At 59.4% G+C, this 16,789-nt stretch overlaps 1 protein-coding gene across 6 annotated transcripts; it reads right to left on the bottom strand.

Moving 5' to 3' along the window:
* Positions 1–30: 30 nt before the first annotated feature.
* NDRG4 (NDRG family member 4) lies at positions 31–15,664 on the bottom strand. 6 transcript variants are annotated; one of them, XM_085235046.1, is made up of 17 exons: positions 15,496–15,660; positions 12,359–12,450; positions 12,209–12,250; positions 6,134–6,239; positions 5,627–5,747; positions 5,394–5,456; positions 5,167–5,227; positions 4,820–4,906; positions 4,644–4,700; positions 4,276–4,379; positions 4,003–4,059; positions 3,873–3,924; positions 3,679–3,726; positions 3,423–3,458; positions 3,212–3,263; positions 2,786–2,824; positions 31–2,207 (listed from the first exon to the last, which is right to left on the bottom strand). In XM_085235046.1, the coding sequence occupies exons 1-17, from the start codon at positions 15,530–15,532 to the stop codon at positions 2,053–2,055; spliced, it is 1,209 nt and encodes a 402-aa protein (XP_085091172.1). In that variant the 5' UTR covers positions 15,533–15,660; the 3' UTR covers positions 31–2,052. The 6 variants fall into 6 exon arrangements, with proteins under 6 accessions (XP_085091172.1, XP_085091171.1, XP_085091173.1 ...); XM_085235045.1 differs by having other exon boundaries at positions 12,209–12,253; positions 15,496–15,659; XM_085235047.1 differs by lacking the exon at positions 2,786–2,824 and having other exon boundaries at positions 12,209–12,253; positions 15,496–15,664.
* Between the last annotated feature and the right edge of the window lie 1,125 nt (positions 15,665–16,789).

The raw sequence follows: 16,789 nt of genomic DNA, 5'->3' as shown, positions 1-16,789 counted from the left end.
AGCCTCAATTCAGCACATGAGAAAAGCACAGCAGATTCTTATCATATTTATTAATATTTTTTTTCCAATACAGTAAATCCTCTCTACAGCGACAGGTTAGTTAGATCTGGTTTACATATTGCCTTCTTGTGTGAGAACTGTGGCCTCGACACCACTGTGACAAAACCAGTTGCGCTCAGACAGGGAAAGGGGGAAATGCGTTCAATTCTGATGTGACTGGGAAAAGAGGAGAACCAGTAAAATCAAAAGAACAAACCACAGAGGGAACAGAACGAACCAACACAACCCAGGTGGGAAACCGAAGGCAAGCACGGCCAGACCACCTCAAATGGAACCACACGGCACCACTTGTACGAGAGAACAGGGGGAGCAAACCCAAAGGCCAGGGACCGGACAACCCCATATATATAATATGTATAGGTATTTATATATATATCATCTGAAGGACACGCTGAGAAAATGGGTGATCGCAGTGGTATCTACAGAAAAAAAAGTCTGCTTAGCATTTAGAGTCACACCGAGAAGGAAGCACATAGCAGAGTGAATGGGGAAAACAGGGACACCGGCATTGTCAGCGTTACGGGGTACAGACCAAAGTGCCGGCCTTGGGGCCAAGAGCCTCAAGCACCTGCTGGGAGCCCTGTGGCCCCTTGATGGGGGCGAGGGCCTGTGGGGAAAGTGCTTCAAGGGGGCTGCACGGGACCTACTCCAGCCCAGATGGCTGCAGCAGGTGGATCCTCAAAGGGGTTCTGCAGCTGCCCTGTCCCAGGGCCACCATGAGACCCCCGGCACCCATCACCAGAGCTGGGCTCTCCTTTGGCCCAGGCACGGGAGGAGCTGGGCTGGGTGGCCAATTGCAGGGTTACACAATGATGTGGCTGTCCATGCCACCTGGGGCTGGATGGGGCCTTGCAGACTGCTTAGAGCCAAGCCCTTGATGGCCCGCTCCCTGCAGAGGTGAGACATGGGGGAACCATCTCCCATGGACAAAGCCAGGTGTGGAACGTTCCCCTTGTGCTATGGGGTTACCCTGCAGAACTGGCACGCTGAATTGGGGTGCCCCGAGGGGCTGGGGGTGCAGGGGGCTTCCTGGAGTGGGGTGGTCTCATCTTATTGCTAATGGCTCTGCAAAAGTGACAGCCAAAGGCTGAGGGGGCGGATCCTCATGGTGACCCCAGACCCAGCAGCCTCTGAACTCTGGTGGCCTCAGACCAGGGCCAGAACATCAGGGACCGGGTGAGGCAAGGGGCAGACACTGCCCCCATATGCATTTTTGGTGGTAGGCAGCAACTGTTCTTTTTGCAACAAAAACAGGGCCAAGGCAGCACTGTGCGTGGGATGTGGGCTGGGGCGATGCCCGTGATCCCCTTCTGCCCTGACAGCTCAGGCTGAGACCTCTGCCCCTGCCTTGGGCAACCCCCGAGGTGCATGGCAGGGAGGGGCACAGGCAGGATGCAATTGCTCACGATGCCCAGCGTGCACCCGGGTGCAGGTCCTGCCCGTGCCAGAGATCCCACGCAGTGCCCAGAGAACGGCCACTGGGGAGAATGGGAGCTGCTGCCCCAGGATGGGCACTGTGATCTCCCCAAAATGACCACACGCAGCACCCCAACCCTGGCTTCCTTCTGGCTTGGCCACCCTTGAGAGACCAACCTACTTCTCTGCATCCTGCTGTTCTGCTCACATCCTGCTGTCCTGCCCATGTCCCACTGTCCTGCTCCATCCCCTCATCCCACCCCTGCTCACCCATCCCGGCCACGTCCCCCTGCCATCCTCCCTTCCACACCGGGGCCAAGGCAGTGCTGGGAAGGGTGAAGACTGAGGCAGAGCCATGTGTGACTGCTGGGCTGAGCTGGGACTCTGAGCCTGCAGATGACAAGGAGAAGCTCCTCTGGTGCCCAGCGAGGGAGGGAGGCCAACAGCAAAGAAGATGAATCAACCCCAGGGGAGCGAGAGCACTGGCAGAGGTCGTCCGCGGGGCGGGTGGGTGCTGGCGGGATGCTGACGGATGGGAAATGGCTCTGGAGGAAACGGTGGTGGCGGCCACGGGCCTCAGCACGATACCTCCATGGTGTGGTTGATCTGCCCCATGGCCTCGCTGCTCTCCGAATGGGTACAGGCACGTGGTCGGGCACCTTCCACAGAACTGGCGCTGGTGAGCGAGGCTGTGCGGGAGCGTGCCAGGCGGGTCATGCTGGCGGACGGCACTGCATGGGCACAGAGAGGGGGTCTGGGTACTCGGCCAGGAGAGGCTGGGCTGACACTGCCTAATGCAAGCAAAGCTGCTGGCCTGGAGCAGGTCCCACTCCCCAAGGCAGATGGCCCCAGGCACAAGCTTGCAGCATGCAGTGCCACAACATGAGCAGCTCCGTGCTGGCAGAGGATGTGGTGCCCCAGCCAATCCCCTGGGCAGTGAGGCAGTGGGAAGCCCCAGCCACCAAGCTCCAGGGGGGTGTGAATGGGGACGGGAGCTCTCCTGGCTCCCTGGGGTAAAGGTGGCACCTTCCTCCAGCCAGGATGCACAGAGGGCATAGCTCCTGTCCTGTGAAAGAGCACACGGTGGGCATGCTGCCTGCATGGGAGGCTCGTCTGAATGCCATTGCTCAGCCCTCAGCCCTGGCTCAGGGTGGAGGCAGCCCAACACTTTGGGCAAAGCGGAGCAGGACAGAAGGCACTGTCTGGGAAGGGCCAGCCCCATGCCCAGGCTGCTCCCAAAGGCGGCCCAGCAGCCTCAGGGCTCAGCGCCAGGAGGGCACCATGCAGGGCGGGCAGCACCGAGCGGTACCTGCACCTCCACTCAGCCTCCGATCCTTCAGGTGGGCGACTGGCAGGGCGGGAGCAGGAGGAGGGCAGGAGGGCAGAGAGAGAACGTCAGCTACACTGGGGGCTGCACGGGGCCAGAGGTCTCCTAACCCATGTGCGTGCACAGATTTGCGTGGGTGCACACAGACCTGCACACACACACACACACACACACACACACACACACACGCATACGCAGAGACCCACACATACACAGTTCTCTTACACACAGAGCCTGTACATCCCACACCCCAAACACATGGATGGGCACCTTGTACACATACAGCACTACAGACACGTTTGCAGCTCTCTGTCAGGATGGACACACGCATGTGCCAGCCTCCTCTGTGCCACACACACACACACACACGCACACCCAGGCAGCCCCTTGCCCAGCCCTGGCACTCACTGTAGCCCATGCCTTGCAGGAAGTACTTGAAGGCTTCGGTCAGCTTGCCGGGCTGCAGGGAGAGAGCAGAAGGAGCTGAGGCACAGCCCCACACCACCACCAGTACCGCCTGGGAGTCCTATGCCCACATCAGCCCACCCCTTTCCAGATAGGGGCCACGCCAGTCCGTGTCTCAGGGGCCAGTATAACTCAGCTGATGGAGAGCACTCACCTGTGTGACCTGGGGCAGCCCACCAGAATCTGCCATCTGCACAGAGAAGGTTCTGGTTAGTTTGGGGGACGCCTTTTCTCCCACCCCAACCCCTGGTGCCCACTGGCAGGATTCTACTGCCAGGCCACCCTGCTCACTCCAGTCCCACGTGAACCTGGGGCAGGTAGACAGGGACAACCTGTAATGGTGGAGCACAGGGCAACAGGGCACTGCACAAGCAGTGGGGGCCACCCTGACACCTTCATCACCCACTTACCTTCAGAAAAGTGGTGTTTGTGGGATCCAGCTTGGAATTACACTCCACCTGTGGGTAAGAGGGACAAGAACTAGCACCCTGGGGTGCCTCGCACCTGGCAGAAGCTGCCCACAGGTACCACCTTTGGTCCCAGCACCGTGCTGGCCAGGCAGCCACGTGTGCCCACGTATGCATGGATGCCTACAATCACTCACCACGCCCTCTTCAGCAGGAGCGTTGTCTCCCACCACCAACATCACAGGGCAACTGGAAATGAGAGGAGGAAATGGCAGTCAGGGCTCAGGCTGGGCTCCTTGCCCTGGGCAGTGCCTGTGCAGATCTTACCGCAGTGTCTTGGCATTGGGCACAGTGCCAGGCCGGTTGATGTCCAGATCCCTGCGGCTGGAAGAGGAGAGAGAGTCAGTGTGAGCATGTAGGTGGGTACAGAGCTAGGATATGCCCAGAGAATGGCTCTGTGGAGCCCTGCTGTCCCAGCACACTGTGATCCCCCAATACACTGCTCCCTGCTGGCCTGCACTAGAGGGTGACAGCAGCACTCAGTGGGCTGGAGGTTCCCACCACCTGGCAAAGATGGTGGTGTTGCCGGATGCTGCTTACCTGTTGTACATGTTGAGGAAGAGCTGGAGGTTGAACTGGTTCACCACGCTGCCAATCTGCTGCCTGTAACTCTGCACCAGCTCCGTGTTGTTCACCAGCTCCTCCTGCACCAGCAGGGGACAGAAATCAGGGCCAGGGCTGCCAGGTGCCCATGCCTTGCCCATTGACAGCAGAACAGCAGGATGCAGGCATGAGTCTCACCCAGCACTGGGTAGGGCTGAGCCCCAGATCAGGCGGAAGGGTTGCAGGCAGAGCTTTGCCAAGCCTATCCCCAGCACCACAGCACCCAGCACATGGGGGTAGGGCACAGCCAGGCTGGGATGCTGTGGGGACAGATGAAGGCAGAATGCAGGGCAGATAGCCCTTACCTGGCTGAACAGGTGGGACAGGACCATGTCTGGCAGTGTGCTGGTGAGGCCCGAGAGCTGTGGAGGGAGCACAGGCAGTTACCATCCTCTCCTGACTGGCTCCTGCCCTGGCATGGGATGGGGGCCCAAGCCCCAGGATGTCACCAGAGCTTGGAGGAGTTTGGGGTTCTGCTCACCTTGGCAGCTGCCCAGTCAATCCAGCCTTTGCCATTGGGGTCGATATTCATGAGGACCAGACCTTCAACCAGGTCGGGGAAGATGAGCTGCACCAAGCAAGAGGAGGGATGTTCAGCACGAAGAGGCAATGTGCCCACCAGCAACACTGCCCACTGTGCAGGCACTACACAGTCCCACAGCCAGGCCAGGGGCATCCCAAGTTGTCCCAGAGCCCTGGGGGCCAACATGGCCCTGTCTTGGCACAGCACTGCCAACCCAACGCTGTGCCTGGGGTGACAGCTCAGGATCCTGCCCACATGCTGAGCTGGCAGGAGGCACAGTCAACTCAGGGCCACCCCATGCTCACCGCAAACTTGGCCAGCACGTAGGCTCCTGCCCCAACACCGATCCCGATCACATACTTGAATCTGGAAAGCAGAGACGTATGCATAAGGAAATGGTGGGAAACCCCAGGGCATCCCCTGCACGAGGATGGGGCACAAAATGACACACAGGGTACTGGCTGACCAGGACAACTGCCCCAGCCCCAAGCCCTCCTGCCACGCTGCTCCCTGTGAGGAGAGGTTGACTCACCCAAAGTGCTGCACCACGCTGGGTAACATGGCAGCCAGCTGGTCCATGGATGGGTACTGGTACCTGCAGCAAGGAGGGCACAGGGGGGTGGTTGTGGGGCCTGCGCAGAGCTCACAACCCTGCTCACCCACCAAGCACCACATTGCCCACCCTGGGCTCTGGCACAGCAAGCAGGTGGTTGCCTTGGCAAGGACAACCAGCGGGCATGCCAAGTCCCCAGCAAAGGCACCTACCCCTGCGGGAACTGCGAGGCTCCTGCCTGCTGGCCTGGCGCATCCACGTGACACACCACAAAGTGTTTTGTGATCTCCTGCATGTCTTCATAGTTGAAGAAGGTGTTGAAGCAAAGCTTGTCTGTCAAAGGGAGGCAGCGATCAGAGACCAAGCACCCAGCACAAGGCCTGGTGGGTGAGGGGAGCATGGGAGACAGGTCATCCAATGTCCTACTGTCTTGGCCAGGAGCTGATGTGCCACCAAAGCCCTCCACCCCCTCCCTCTGGGCTTCTGGCCTCCACAATAGAGACCATGGCCACTGTTAGCAAGGGCTGTGTGTCCCTAGCAGGAATGGAATGCATGAGGATGGACACCAAGGACTGCAGGACAAGGCTGCAGGGTCTCAAAACAGCCACAGTGCTCCCATCCAGCATGGCTGAGATCATTCCCATCCACCCCATGCTGGCTCCAGAAAGGAGCAGGGTGGCTAAAATGGGCAAGGTAGCTCCTTCATCCCAGGCACTCACGGTTGAGGCCCACATCGTGGTACGTCAGGATGGCAGGGCGGTTCCCCTTGGGTGAGCCCCGGATGACCACGTGCAGCAGCCCATAAGGCGTCTCAATGTCGTGTTCCTGGAGGAAGAGGAAAGATGGGTGACATTTGTCCTGTCCCATACACCCCTCACACTGCCCCAGCAGTGGCCACAGGCTTCAGTGTGGCCAGCATCCCAGAAATGCCTTCCCCATGGGAACCATCTGTGGGTAAGCAAGCACCTGACAGACAGCACCATGGAGATGTCTCCTGGGGTTCAGGGCATGCGGCCCCACAGCCCTGGGCAGGGATGAGACCCAAGCTCCAGGGGGCCCTGTGTCTAGGCCAGCAGCAGAGGGCAAGTCATTGCATATAAATACTCCCGGCCTCCATCAACTCCCCACAGGGCGGAGTTTTCCCAAGCTGGATGCAGCTACTGCGTATTTAATAGCAGCCTGTGAATGGTTCCTCTGCAGACTCTCTGTGACTCCTCAAGGGATCCACACGCCAACTCCACATTTGCCTTCACCTTTGACACGAGCAGATTTCACCCATGTGGAAGGCTCGGGATCCCCAGGCTTGGCAGCAGCAATGAGCAAAGTCTGTCCAAATGCAGCCCAACCTCTTCCAGAGACACAGGAGGCTGCCCAGGAGCCAGTGCAGGAAAGGTGCAGCCATGCCCCAGAAAGAGAGTACAATAAATAAATAAAGAACATCTGGGATGGTACAGAACAGCTGAGATGGGACAGGAAGACCCCAGGAAGGGATGGAGAGTTTGGGATAGGGTGGGAAGATTTAGGATTGGAAAGGTGTACAGGATGGGATGGAATGGGATCTAGGATGGAATGGGTGCATCATGGTATGGGACCACAGGACAGGATGAAGGGATAGGGGTTTCAGATGGAAGGAGATGTGATGGGATAGGATGGTTTAAATTGAGAGAATTTGGGATGATCGAAGAGGGCTTGGGATGGCAATGATCATGGGATTGGGAAGGTGGGAAACAGGGACAGGAGGTCTCAGAGGGCAGGAGACCACGACAGTTTTGGCAACAAGATGAGAGAACGGTGTGACCCACTTGGCCTGGATTCACTACACCTGCGGCAAATAGGCAGCGGTCAGATCCCAAACACCGCCCTGGAAAATGCCACATCCTGAGCTCAAAATGAGAGCTAAAATAAGCACAAAACCCCATGCTCAAAAATAGCCATGCCCCACACAGAGACCAGGAATGCCTTGTGCCTCCATTTCCTTGGCTTGGGAGGGTAGCAATTGCCAGAGAGAGAAGGGGAGTAAAGGGCAGCTCCTTCCTGAGCAACCTCTGACCCTCACTTCAGCCTTGCTAAGGAGGAGGGAGCAGAAGAGATCTCATTGCCAGGGCACCATTTCAGGGCACAGATGCCCTCCAGCCCCCACTTGCTGCCATCAGAGTTTCTCCCAGCTAGGGGGTTCCAGGTCCGCTGTCCCAGGCCCACAAGGTCACACTGGTGTAGCTTCATCCTCCTGCCCAAGCCCTGACAGCTACAGACAAGCCCCATGGATGGGATGATGCAGGGGGAACGGCCCCTCCACAGCCACGTGGGCTCCCGCAGGCCACGCGCCACCAAGGACTGTGAAGGACGCAGGCTTCAGGCAGGAGGAGCAGTCTGAACACCATGAGCTGCTGCCCCCAGGGGCTCACAGCACTGGAGGACGGCTCAAGGGCTCCTCAGAGCTGATGCTGAGCTCCCCAAGGACACCCTGACCCAGCTCTCAGTCACAGCCATCACTCCTTTCCCACGGCTCATGGCACCTATCCCTTCCCTCTCACTCACCTCTGCAGGTGCTGAGCAGGGACACCGTGACAGATGGGGAAACTGAGGCAGCAGAACGGCTTGGCCCAAGGTCACCGAACAGGAGGTGTCCACACAGCCCAATCCTGGGCACAGGGCTCTCTCCTTCCTTCCAACACGGCTCCCCTCACAGCCCTGACAGCCCCTCTGCGCTCCCAGCTCCAAATCACAAGCCTGAGCAGGCGTCTCCTTCCCTAGTGCTGTGACCCCCTCCCAGCAGGCCAGGCACATCCCTGCCTGCTGCGGCACTGCTGGCTGCCACAGCCCTGCCCTCTGCCGCAGACGCGTCTGTGCTCATTCAGAGGAGAGGCTCGTGATGGAGAGAATGAAGCTAAGAAGAAGAAGGGGGTCACTGACGACCCGTGGCTGCAGCGAGGTGTGGTGTGGGGGCTGCAGCACCCATACGTGTCTGGCAGAGGCCAGCTCCGTGCAGGGTTCAGCATCCGCAGGGTTCCCACTTGCCCGTCACAGCACTCCCACCTGCCCACCCTCCACACCAGCCTGTTGCCATCACTGCAGAGGCTGCAAAACATCCGAGGGGTCGCTCCCAAATGGCCATTCCCTGGTCCTCCATCCCCTCTGCTCCCCCCAGACGGCGGGTGGGGTGCAGCAGGGCCCCCCCTGCCCGCAGTCATCCCAGCACAGCTGCAGCCACAGCTCAGCTTGTCCCGGCGCGGAGCTCCGCCAGGCCCGAGGAGGACGTGCTCAAGGACAATGCGGCCCCGAAACCCGCGCTGCATCAGAGATGCGGTGGTGGCGTGGCCGCGTGAAGGAAGGGCTCCCCGGCGGGTGCTGCGCCCACCCCATCACCTGCCCGGCACTCAGCAAGCCCCGCTCGGTGCTGTGGTCCATCCAGAGCCAGGGGGGTAGGAAGTGGGGCAAAACCCAGGGGGAAGGGAGGGCGGCACGGCGACGGTGGTACCTACCCCATCCCAGCACTCGGGCATGGTGAGGAGCGTGTGGGCGAGGATGCGCGGTCAGGGAGGGCCGGGCACGGGGTCCCAGCACAGGGCACGGCGCTGCAGCGGGCTGGGGTGAAGCAGAGCTCTGCGCTGGCTCAGCCCCTCGCCTCGATTTATAACGGAGCCCCAGCCCTGCGCTAAGCCCTCCCCCTCCCTTCCCCCTCAGCCGACGTGCAGCCCCGGCAGGTTTGGCCTCCATCGCAGGCGAGCGCCGCGATGCAGCCGGCACTCAGCCATTGGCTGCCACGCGAATTATTCATGCTCCAATTGGCCCCAAATACCCTTGTTTATGAAGAAAAACGCCTGGCGCCGTGCGGTACCCGCTCCATCTTCCCTCCTTCAGCAGACCAAACAGGCACGGGCACCCAGATGGGGCTACGCTGACACCGTCTGTGATGCAGAGCATCCTCAAGGCAGAGCTCAGCACCTCTCACCTGCACCCAGACGTGTGCACACATGGCTCAGTGCAAACACGCAGAGTCATGCTTGAGCCTGCAGCCATCCAGGCCGGAGCCTGCAGCAATGCACATGCACAGTGAAGCACCCGTGCACTCACAAACACACACAGCAGGTGACCTGTGTATGCATATCACCATGCACACAGAGCCCTGTGCACATGTATGGACACATACAAATATTGCCCCAATACGCCATCACCTCACCCAGAAGCATAAGAAGGTCTGTGGCCAGGGTGGGAAGGTGCAGATATGAAACAAGAAATACAGTGTGGTTGTGTGGCCACAGAGAGGTTAGAAGACATGCTGGCCTGGACACAAATCCCCCCCACCCCTGCCTGGTGCGGGATGATAGCACAACCCTAATTCAGCCCAAACCTGGACATCGCCAGTGGCAGGTGAGTAAGCCAGGAGGAACAGCCCAGCATCCCCAGTGGGTCAGACCACGTCCCTGGGCCACACAGGAAGAGCATGCTTGTCTCTCCACCTGCCCAATGGTCCCATCCAGTAACAGTTTCTCACCATCACGGCCCCATGTCATTCCCTGCACCTTCAGTCCAACCCTACTGGCTGATAATCAGATAGAAGCAGTCCTGCAGCCCTCAGCGCCTGCCTGGACAGGCTGGATAACCACATTCCATTGCTGGACCAAGGTAGCATCCAGCAAGGACTCTCCTGCCTCCCCGGCCCAGCATGGCCTTGTTGCCCCGCCTCAGAGAGGCATCTGGTGCCCATTAGCATCCCTTGCCACGTCTTCCTCCATGCCCCAGCACACATCACAGCAGTGGCTCAGTGTCTCTGAGCAACTTCCCAGGCCAGGGCCTTGAGCACTCCTGCCATCACCAGTGTGCACATGGCTTCCTTATGTATCCTCAAATTCACCACCAGTTAGGGGAGGAACGGTGGGAGAAAGGGCAGACAGACAGGCAATGGGAAAGCCTTCACCTTGCCTTGAACAAGCCAGGCTAGCTCGGAAACTTTGCTCTGCACTGTTTTATCCTGTGGGGAACTCCACCCCGAACCCCTGGAGACACACCTGTGCTAGTGAACAACCATGTGGGAGGGGGAAGCCCGAGTCTCAGATGACTTCTGACACAGGAACAAAGCTCTCCACAGGTCTACATGCCATTGTGCCAGCTGAAGGCATGTAAGTCCATGGGCCCAGTGGGAATCATCCCAGGATACTGAAAGTTATGGAGAGATGTTGTGGATGATGTTATGGAGAGACTCCTCCCTCAATTACTCTCCAGTGGTCTTAAGAATATAGAAAGGTCCCAGGAAACTGGAAGCTGGAAAATGTTGTCTTAGTTTTCAGGAATGGTAAGAAAAATCATTATTTCCAGGCCTGGCAGTAGCATTTCAGTATCTGGCAAATTTATGGAGAAGATAATTCCAGGAGTTATTGAAAAACACGTGAAAGACACAGCAGTCATCGGTGACATTGGCCAGGGGTTCTCAAGCATAAAGTCCTGCTTAACTAATTTAATTTCCTTTTACGACAAGGTTACCCACCTAGCTGACAAAGGAAGGACAGGACATGTTCTGGATTTCTGCAAAGCTTTTGAAACTGTCTCTCACAGTACCCTTCTGGGCACGGTGTCTAGCTGTGTGCCAGACAAATACGCACTATGAAGGGTGAACAGCTGCCTGCTAGGTCAGGCTCCAAGAGCTGTGGTAAGTGGGATTCCCCCAGACTGGTGCATCTGCAGCCACAAGCAGCAGCACAGCAGGCTTGCACCCAGCCAGCACTGCAAGAAGCACGCTGGGGCTGTGGTGAGGCCTGTATGGAGAGCACTGGCCCAAGGACACCGATTCACAGGGACTTCAGGGGCTGTGGACACCCACATGGGACTCCAGCAGCACAGCATCAGCAACACCACCTTCTTCTCCCTCCTCACCCTTGACTTGGTGATAACAGACTGTTCCCATTAGCTCTGCAAACCACACCTCCCTGCATCCTGACAAAACTCTGCTGTGCCACACCACACACATGGGCGATGGAGGCTGAAGGGGCCAGTCCTAAAAGCCTGGGCACTGTGTCTGCCGAAACAGGAACTGAGGCTCTCCTGCCCCTTTAGTTGCTCCTCACAGGCACTGGGGGTTCAGCATAGGAGCTGAGAAGGTGCAGCCAGCACTGCCAAGCCTCAGATCACCAATGTATGCTGTGAAATACCCTTACAGGGACCTGGCAGAGGACACGCGGTGCTCCAGCCTCCCTGCTGCTGGCAGAGGGACAGGCAACAAGCCAGGGACCAGCAGCCCGCATCCAATCCTGTGTACTGACACCCCAGTTGACATCAGGGGAGCACGGCACAGGCTGAGCCCAAGACAGAAGTGGGGACTGAAACACAAGCTGGGACCAGGCGCAAGCAGAGCCTGCAGAGACTCATGGCCACAGCCTCCTGCTGCCTGGCAGCCCCAGGGCCAGGCTGCTTCAGGAGAGCCAGGCAGGACAGGGACAATGCCCTGCCTCCCAGAAAGAGAAAGACACTTTCACCCACCCTTATGTAACTGGGGAGCTGGCATCACCCAGGGAACCATTGCCATGGCAATGGCAGAGGGGCTGGAAAAGCAGCTTGGTTTTTAGAAGAAAACACCAGTCCTAAAAAGGTTTTGTCCCCGGCTCGTTGCCAAGTGCCCACCAGCCACATCCAACCGCCAGCACCAAGTGCTGCAGTAGGCACCAGGCCAGCGTCCCCAGGGGCTCTGCAGGCAGACCCACAGCCATGGCCCCTTCCCACAGCACAGGTACCAAGCAGCCACTGCCTGCCCCACGCTCTGGGGCAAGAGACAACTCCTCTTCCACTACAGCCAGTCCTACCTTCCAGTCTGTGTCAGCAGCAGAGAGGAACACGTCCGAGTTCTCCTGTGGGAGAAGGAGAGCCGTTAGATGCTGAGGGCTGGAACACACCAGTGTCCACATCCTGGCAGCCAACACGCGGAGTTGGAGCCAGAGCTGTTCCCAACTCACCAGCTCAGCATCCTGGCCACGCAGCAGTGGCTTCTCCTCAGTGAAGCGCAGTTCGTGCAGCCCCGCCATGGTCATCTCCTGCAGCAGCAGCCCTGTCCGAAGGGAGGGAGACATCAGCACCCTGCTGGGTCCCGCTTCTGCTGTCCCTCAGCTCTCCCTCAGCCTTTTTGCCCAGAAAGCCAAATCAGCTCCCATCTACTTGGCCAAGGGGCCGAGTGTGCTGGTTTGGCCAGGGGCTGCAGGAAACCCAGCTTTGGGGCCAGGAATGGAAGTGAGGGTTGGCAGCAGCTGGAGGAGCTCAGCTCCTACCCAGCTCCAGCTCTCCCAGTTAAGGACTCAGGCAGTCTGGGAGGGCAGCTTATCTGTCAGTGCTGGTCACCCTGCAAGTACGCAGCCCGGGGCGACAATGGACTGATTTCCACGGCAGCTTCCAGCATTGGCCAGAGAGACAGGTCAATGTTTCAGCTGCGTGCAGGCTGTGGGCAGAAAGGGTGGGAGCAAGGGAGACCTCCCTGCTGAGCCAGACCGAGGTGTAACATTTCTCAGCCACACAGAGGGATATTCTGAGCAGCAGGAACAGCTCTGTCAGGGAGCAGAGAGACCACCCAAAGGTGGGATGGCAATGATGGGAGGAAACCAAACACAGAGCCTTTACCCACACAGCCCTCCCCTCACCTGCAGAGCAAGTGCTGGCTGGCTGGCAGCTCAGCTCCAGGGCTTGCAGGGATGGTCCTCACTGCAAGTGTGGGGCTGTGAGCTGCTGAGCAGGGCACCAAGGCTTTGTACACCCCAACACCAGCACTGCCAACATACCCCCAAATGTCAGCCCAGCTCAGAAAGCAAAGGGGAGTGAGGGGCTGCACAGTAGCTGGCCACACTCAGACAGTGACAGACAGGGGAATGGGGACAGAGACGGTGCAGGCTGCACTGTGTATGTGCAGGTTGGGTCCCCAGCAGGTCCCACTGCCGACTGCCACCCATTCCCCAGCACCAAGCCTCCAGCCATATTCCTGCTGCTTCCCACCCAATCTCTCCATGGAGCCCAGAGAGGACGGGGGCTGTGCCAGCACCAAGCAGAAGCAGACCCCGCTCCATCAGCAGCCTCAGCCAGCCCTGATGCATGCTTTGCTCAGCACCACTCCTGAGGCAGCCTAAGCTGGAGGTGCAGAAATGCAGAACTACAGGAACATCGCAGGGTGTGCTCACCCCTGCCCCAGCCACCCAGAACACAGAACTGATTGTAAGCTTTTCTCCAGAGCTGTGTTCTGCTAATCCAACCGAGTTTTCAGCTGAAAAACCAAGCAGGCTCTGCCACCTGGCTGCTCTCTGCAGAAACCACACTCCGCTCTGCTCTTTGGGAGCAGTCCAACAAACCAGAGAGGTTTTGAAGCAGAAGCACCAGCGCAGAGCCTCCCGGAGCTCCTGCACACTGGCACCAGCCCTGTGCCCCATCTCAAGGGAGGGAAGGTTAAAAAGTGGGGGGAAATCAGCCTCACCGGGAGCCAGATCTAGAAGAGAGCAGGAGAGCTGTGCACTGACCGCACCAACCGCTGCGTGGCCACTGTCCTAGGGTGGCCGGGGACAGCACTTAGCACACGATCGGTGCCTTTGTTAATTAAAGCCTCTAGCTGATAATCAGAGGGAGGGAGGCTGAGTGATGAGGAACAGCCCCGTGATCTTGGTGTGTGGTGGGGGGAACGCTGCCTGTGAGGGACATGGCAGAACCCCACGCGAACCAGCATCCTCAGTGCAGAACGACGGCCACTGGGAGCAGTTCTGGGCTCGGGAGCTGGAGAGGAGCTAAGGGTCAGCCTTAGGATCTCTGTAACAAGGAGCCCCAGGGATGCCACAGTCCCACAGCAGGATCACAGCCACACCATGTCTTCCTGGGGGTGCCCTAGCAGTGCCAGTGGGCAGTCCCAGGCTGTGGTCCCAGCCAGTGGTAGCACGGGGACCCTCCAAGTCCTGCCCAACTCCAAGCTGCCCAGGATGTGATGGCCAGGGAGATGCCACCAGGGCTGGCAGTGAGCACTTTTCCCTCCAGCTCATCCCAATACTCCCCAGCAGCATCCATCCCCAGGTGTTCCCACTCTGCCTTCCCCACGTGCTGCCAACATGTCTTGGGCAGAGCTGGGACACATCTCCTCCCTAATGCCAAACCAGTCCCAAACAGAGCACGGCATCACCTGCCAGCACAGCCAAGCAGCAGCTGAGGGCCAGGAGCAGCCACTGCTGCTCTCCTGAAGGCACTGCTGTGTAGAACACACTCCGTGTGTGCTGCCAGGAGCAATTTAAGCGACCCCTTTCCATTTCACTCTTTTCTATGGATCAGACACGTGCCCAGCAACCGCCCACCCTGGGCTCTCTCAGCATGCCAGCATGAACCCTTGCAAACAGCCTTTCCCCTGCATCTTCCAGGGGTGAACCAGGGGAGAGAGATGCAGACAGCCGCTGCGGCTCTGCCCTGTGGGGCCCTGGCACCGTGTGCGGAGACGCAGATGGAGGCAGCCCCGGTGGCTTTGCTTTCCCTGGGAACCTGCAGCCCAGTGTTCACTTATTGAAGGAGAACCAGCATACGGCAAGGAAATGCATTACTGCTAACTGTTATACTTCTCATCCCACTGAGGCCGCAGCAAGAGTTTAACAGCGGTGTCCAGAAGGCAGGGGACCCACAGGGGCCTCCCCGCTGCCCTCCGCGTGCTGCTCAGTGTGGCCGTGGCATCCCGGGGTGCTGGCACGGCTCCTCGGGGTGAAAGGAGCAGCGTGCAGCAGACGGGGGTGGGGGGAGAAACCAAAGGAACGGGGCTGCTGGAAAACCTCACAGAGCACAGCGTGGGCCCCCTCCCACCCCGCCGGCGCAGGACAAACCCCCCAAAGCCGGGACGAGGCTCACCGGGGAATCTGGCAGCAGGGCTGCTGGCCCCGAGGGTGAGCCGTAGGGATGCTCCGGCAGCCCCGCAGCAGGACCCCGCAGCCCTTCTACTCCCCAGCCCACCCGGGGCCAGGAGAGCCCCGAGCCCGAGGGCACGGCCGGGGGCTGCGGCAGCAGGGAACGGAGCCACCGCGAAGCTCAGCCCCAGCCCGAGGGATGCGGCAGCGCGACCCGCGGCCCCGCCGTGCCTCCGGGGCTCGGATACCTGTGAGCAGCTCGATCTTGTGCCGGAGAACCTTCATGCCGGGCCGGCGGCCCCGGCGCGGGGAGCGAGCGGAGCCGGAGCGGAGAGGAGCGGAGAGGAGCGGAGAGGAGCGGAGAGGAGAGCGCAGGGCGGCGCAGGGGCGAGGCGGCACGGCCCCGGGGAGCGGATCCTCCCCTCGGCGGGGCCGGAGAGGAGGGACGGGGCCGGGGATGGGGCCGGGAGCGGGGCCGGGAACGGACGGATAATGGGAACGAGGGAGGGGGAACGAAAGGGCAATTGTGGAGCTGCGGGGAGCGCGGGGGGGCTGCGCGAGAAACGGAGCGGGGTGCAGCGATGGAAGATGTGGGAGATCTCCGGGGACAGAGCTGTGCTCCAGGAAAGGGGCCGTGACAGCTGAGCACGGTGGGGGTCCCCACGATGGTCAAAAGGCCCGGGAGGTCCTGCGATAAGGGAGACCTGGGCAGTGGGTGTCCCCACAGCATGGCCAAGGAGTCGGGGGGCAGGGAGTGGGGATGGCGATAGATGTGGGGTCTGAGGGGTCACCCAGGAGATGACGCCATGGCTGGGATGGAGATGGTCCCCAGACACCTACAAGGAGCTGTGGGATAGCGGTGTTTGGGAAAGGAGGATCACCCATCAACCTCATGACAGTGCTCAGGTCTGTGGAGGAGCCCAAGGGCTCCCAAGGCAGCAATGCTATATTTGCTCTGGCCAGTCCTGCCACTGCTCCTTCCCATGTATTTCTTTGGTACTGTTTTAATTCATTTTCCTTCAGTTGGAGAGGCTCAGGTGAGAAGAGCAGAGCATCCTGCAGGCTGCTCCTTGGGGCCAGGACTCCATCACTCACTCCTCCCTTATTGACTTCTTCAGCTTAGCTGAGGCTAAGGATCTCCTAAACCACACAAGACGCTGCACCAGGGTTGGGATTTTGGTGCTGGGATCTGGGAGACAACCCCTACCCTGGAGGTCCTGGGGACCAGCAGGATGCTGGCCTCAGCTGCCCCAGACTGGGAACTTTTTGGGGTTCAAAAACCCATCAGCTTGAGAGGGTAGATAGAGAGCCTTGTTAGCACACTCTCACACAATAACCCGAGTTTTCTCCCAACCCTAAACTCCAGGACTGCAGTGGGTGCACTCACAGTACTCCTCCTGTACAGCCCAGGCACAAGTGCAGCTCGTCCCACAGCAGGGCTGGGGCACACGTCTGTTCCATCCCCGGTACATCTGTTCTGACAGCTTGTCCCAGGCTTGTTGGATGGCAACCAGCTTCCAGCTGACTTCAGCCTCTCCTGTT

This window comes from Meleagris gallopavo, chromosome 13, assembly GCF_905368555.1.
Source record: "Meleagris gallopavo chromosome 13, MGAL_WU_HG_1.1, whole genome shotgun sequence".
NCBI lineage: Eukaryota > Metazoa > Chordata > Aves > Galliformes > Phasianidae > Meleagris > Meleagris gallopavo.
This window is presented reverse-complemented; position numbering and strand designations above follow the sequence as displayed.

Bases quoted from the DNA above. Each gene is read 5' to 3' on its own strand.
- NDRG4 (XM_085235048.1), bottom strand. From the start codon at position 15,532: ATGAAGGTTCTCCGGCACAAGATCGAGCTGCTCACAG. The intron at 6,240-12,208 runs GTAGGACTGGCT...CTCTTCCTCCAG, and splicing joins CTGCTGACACAGACTGGAAG to GAACACGACATTGAGACGCC. The intron at 5,748-6,133 runs GTGAGTGCCTGG...TCCCTTTGACAG, and splicing joins CCACGATGTGGGCCTCAACC to ACAAGCTTTGCTTCAACACC.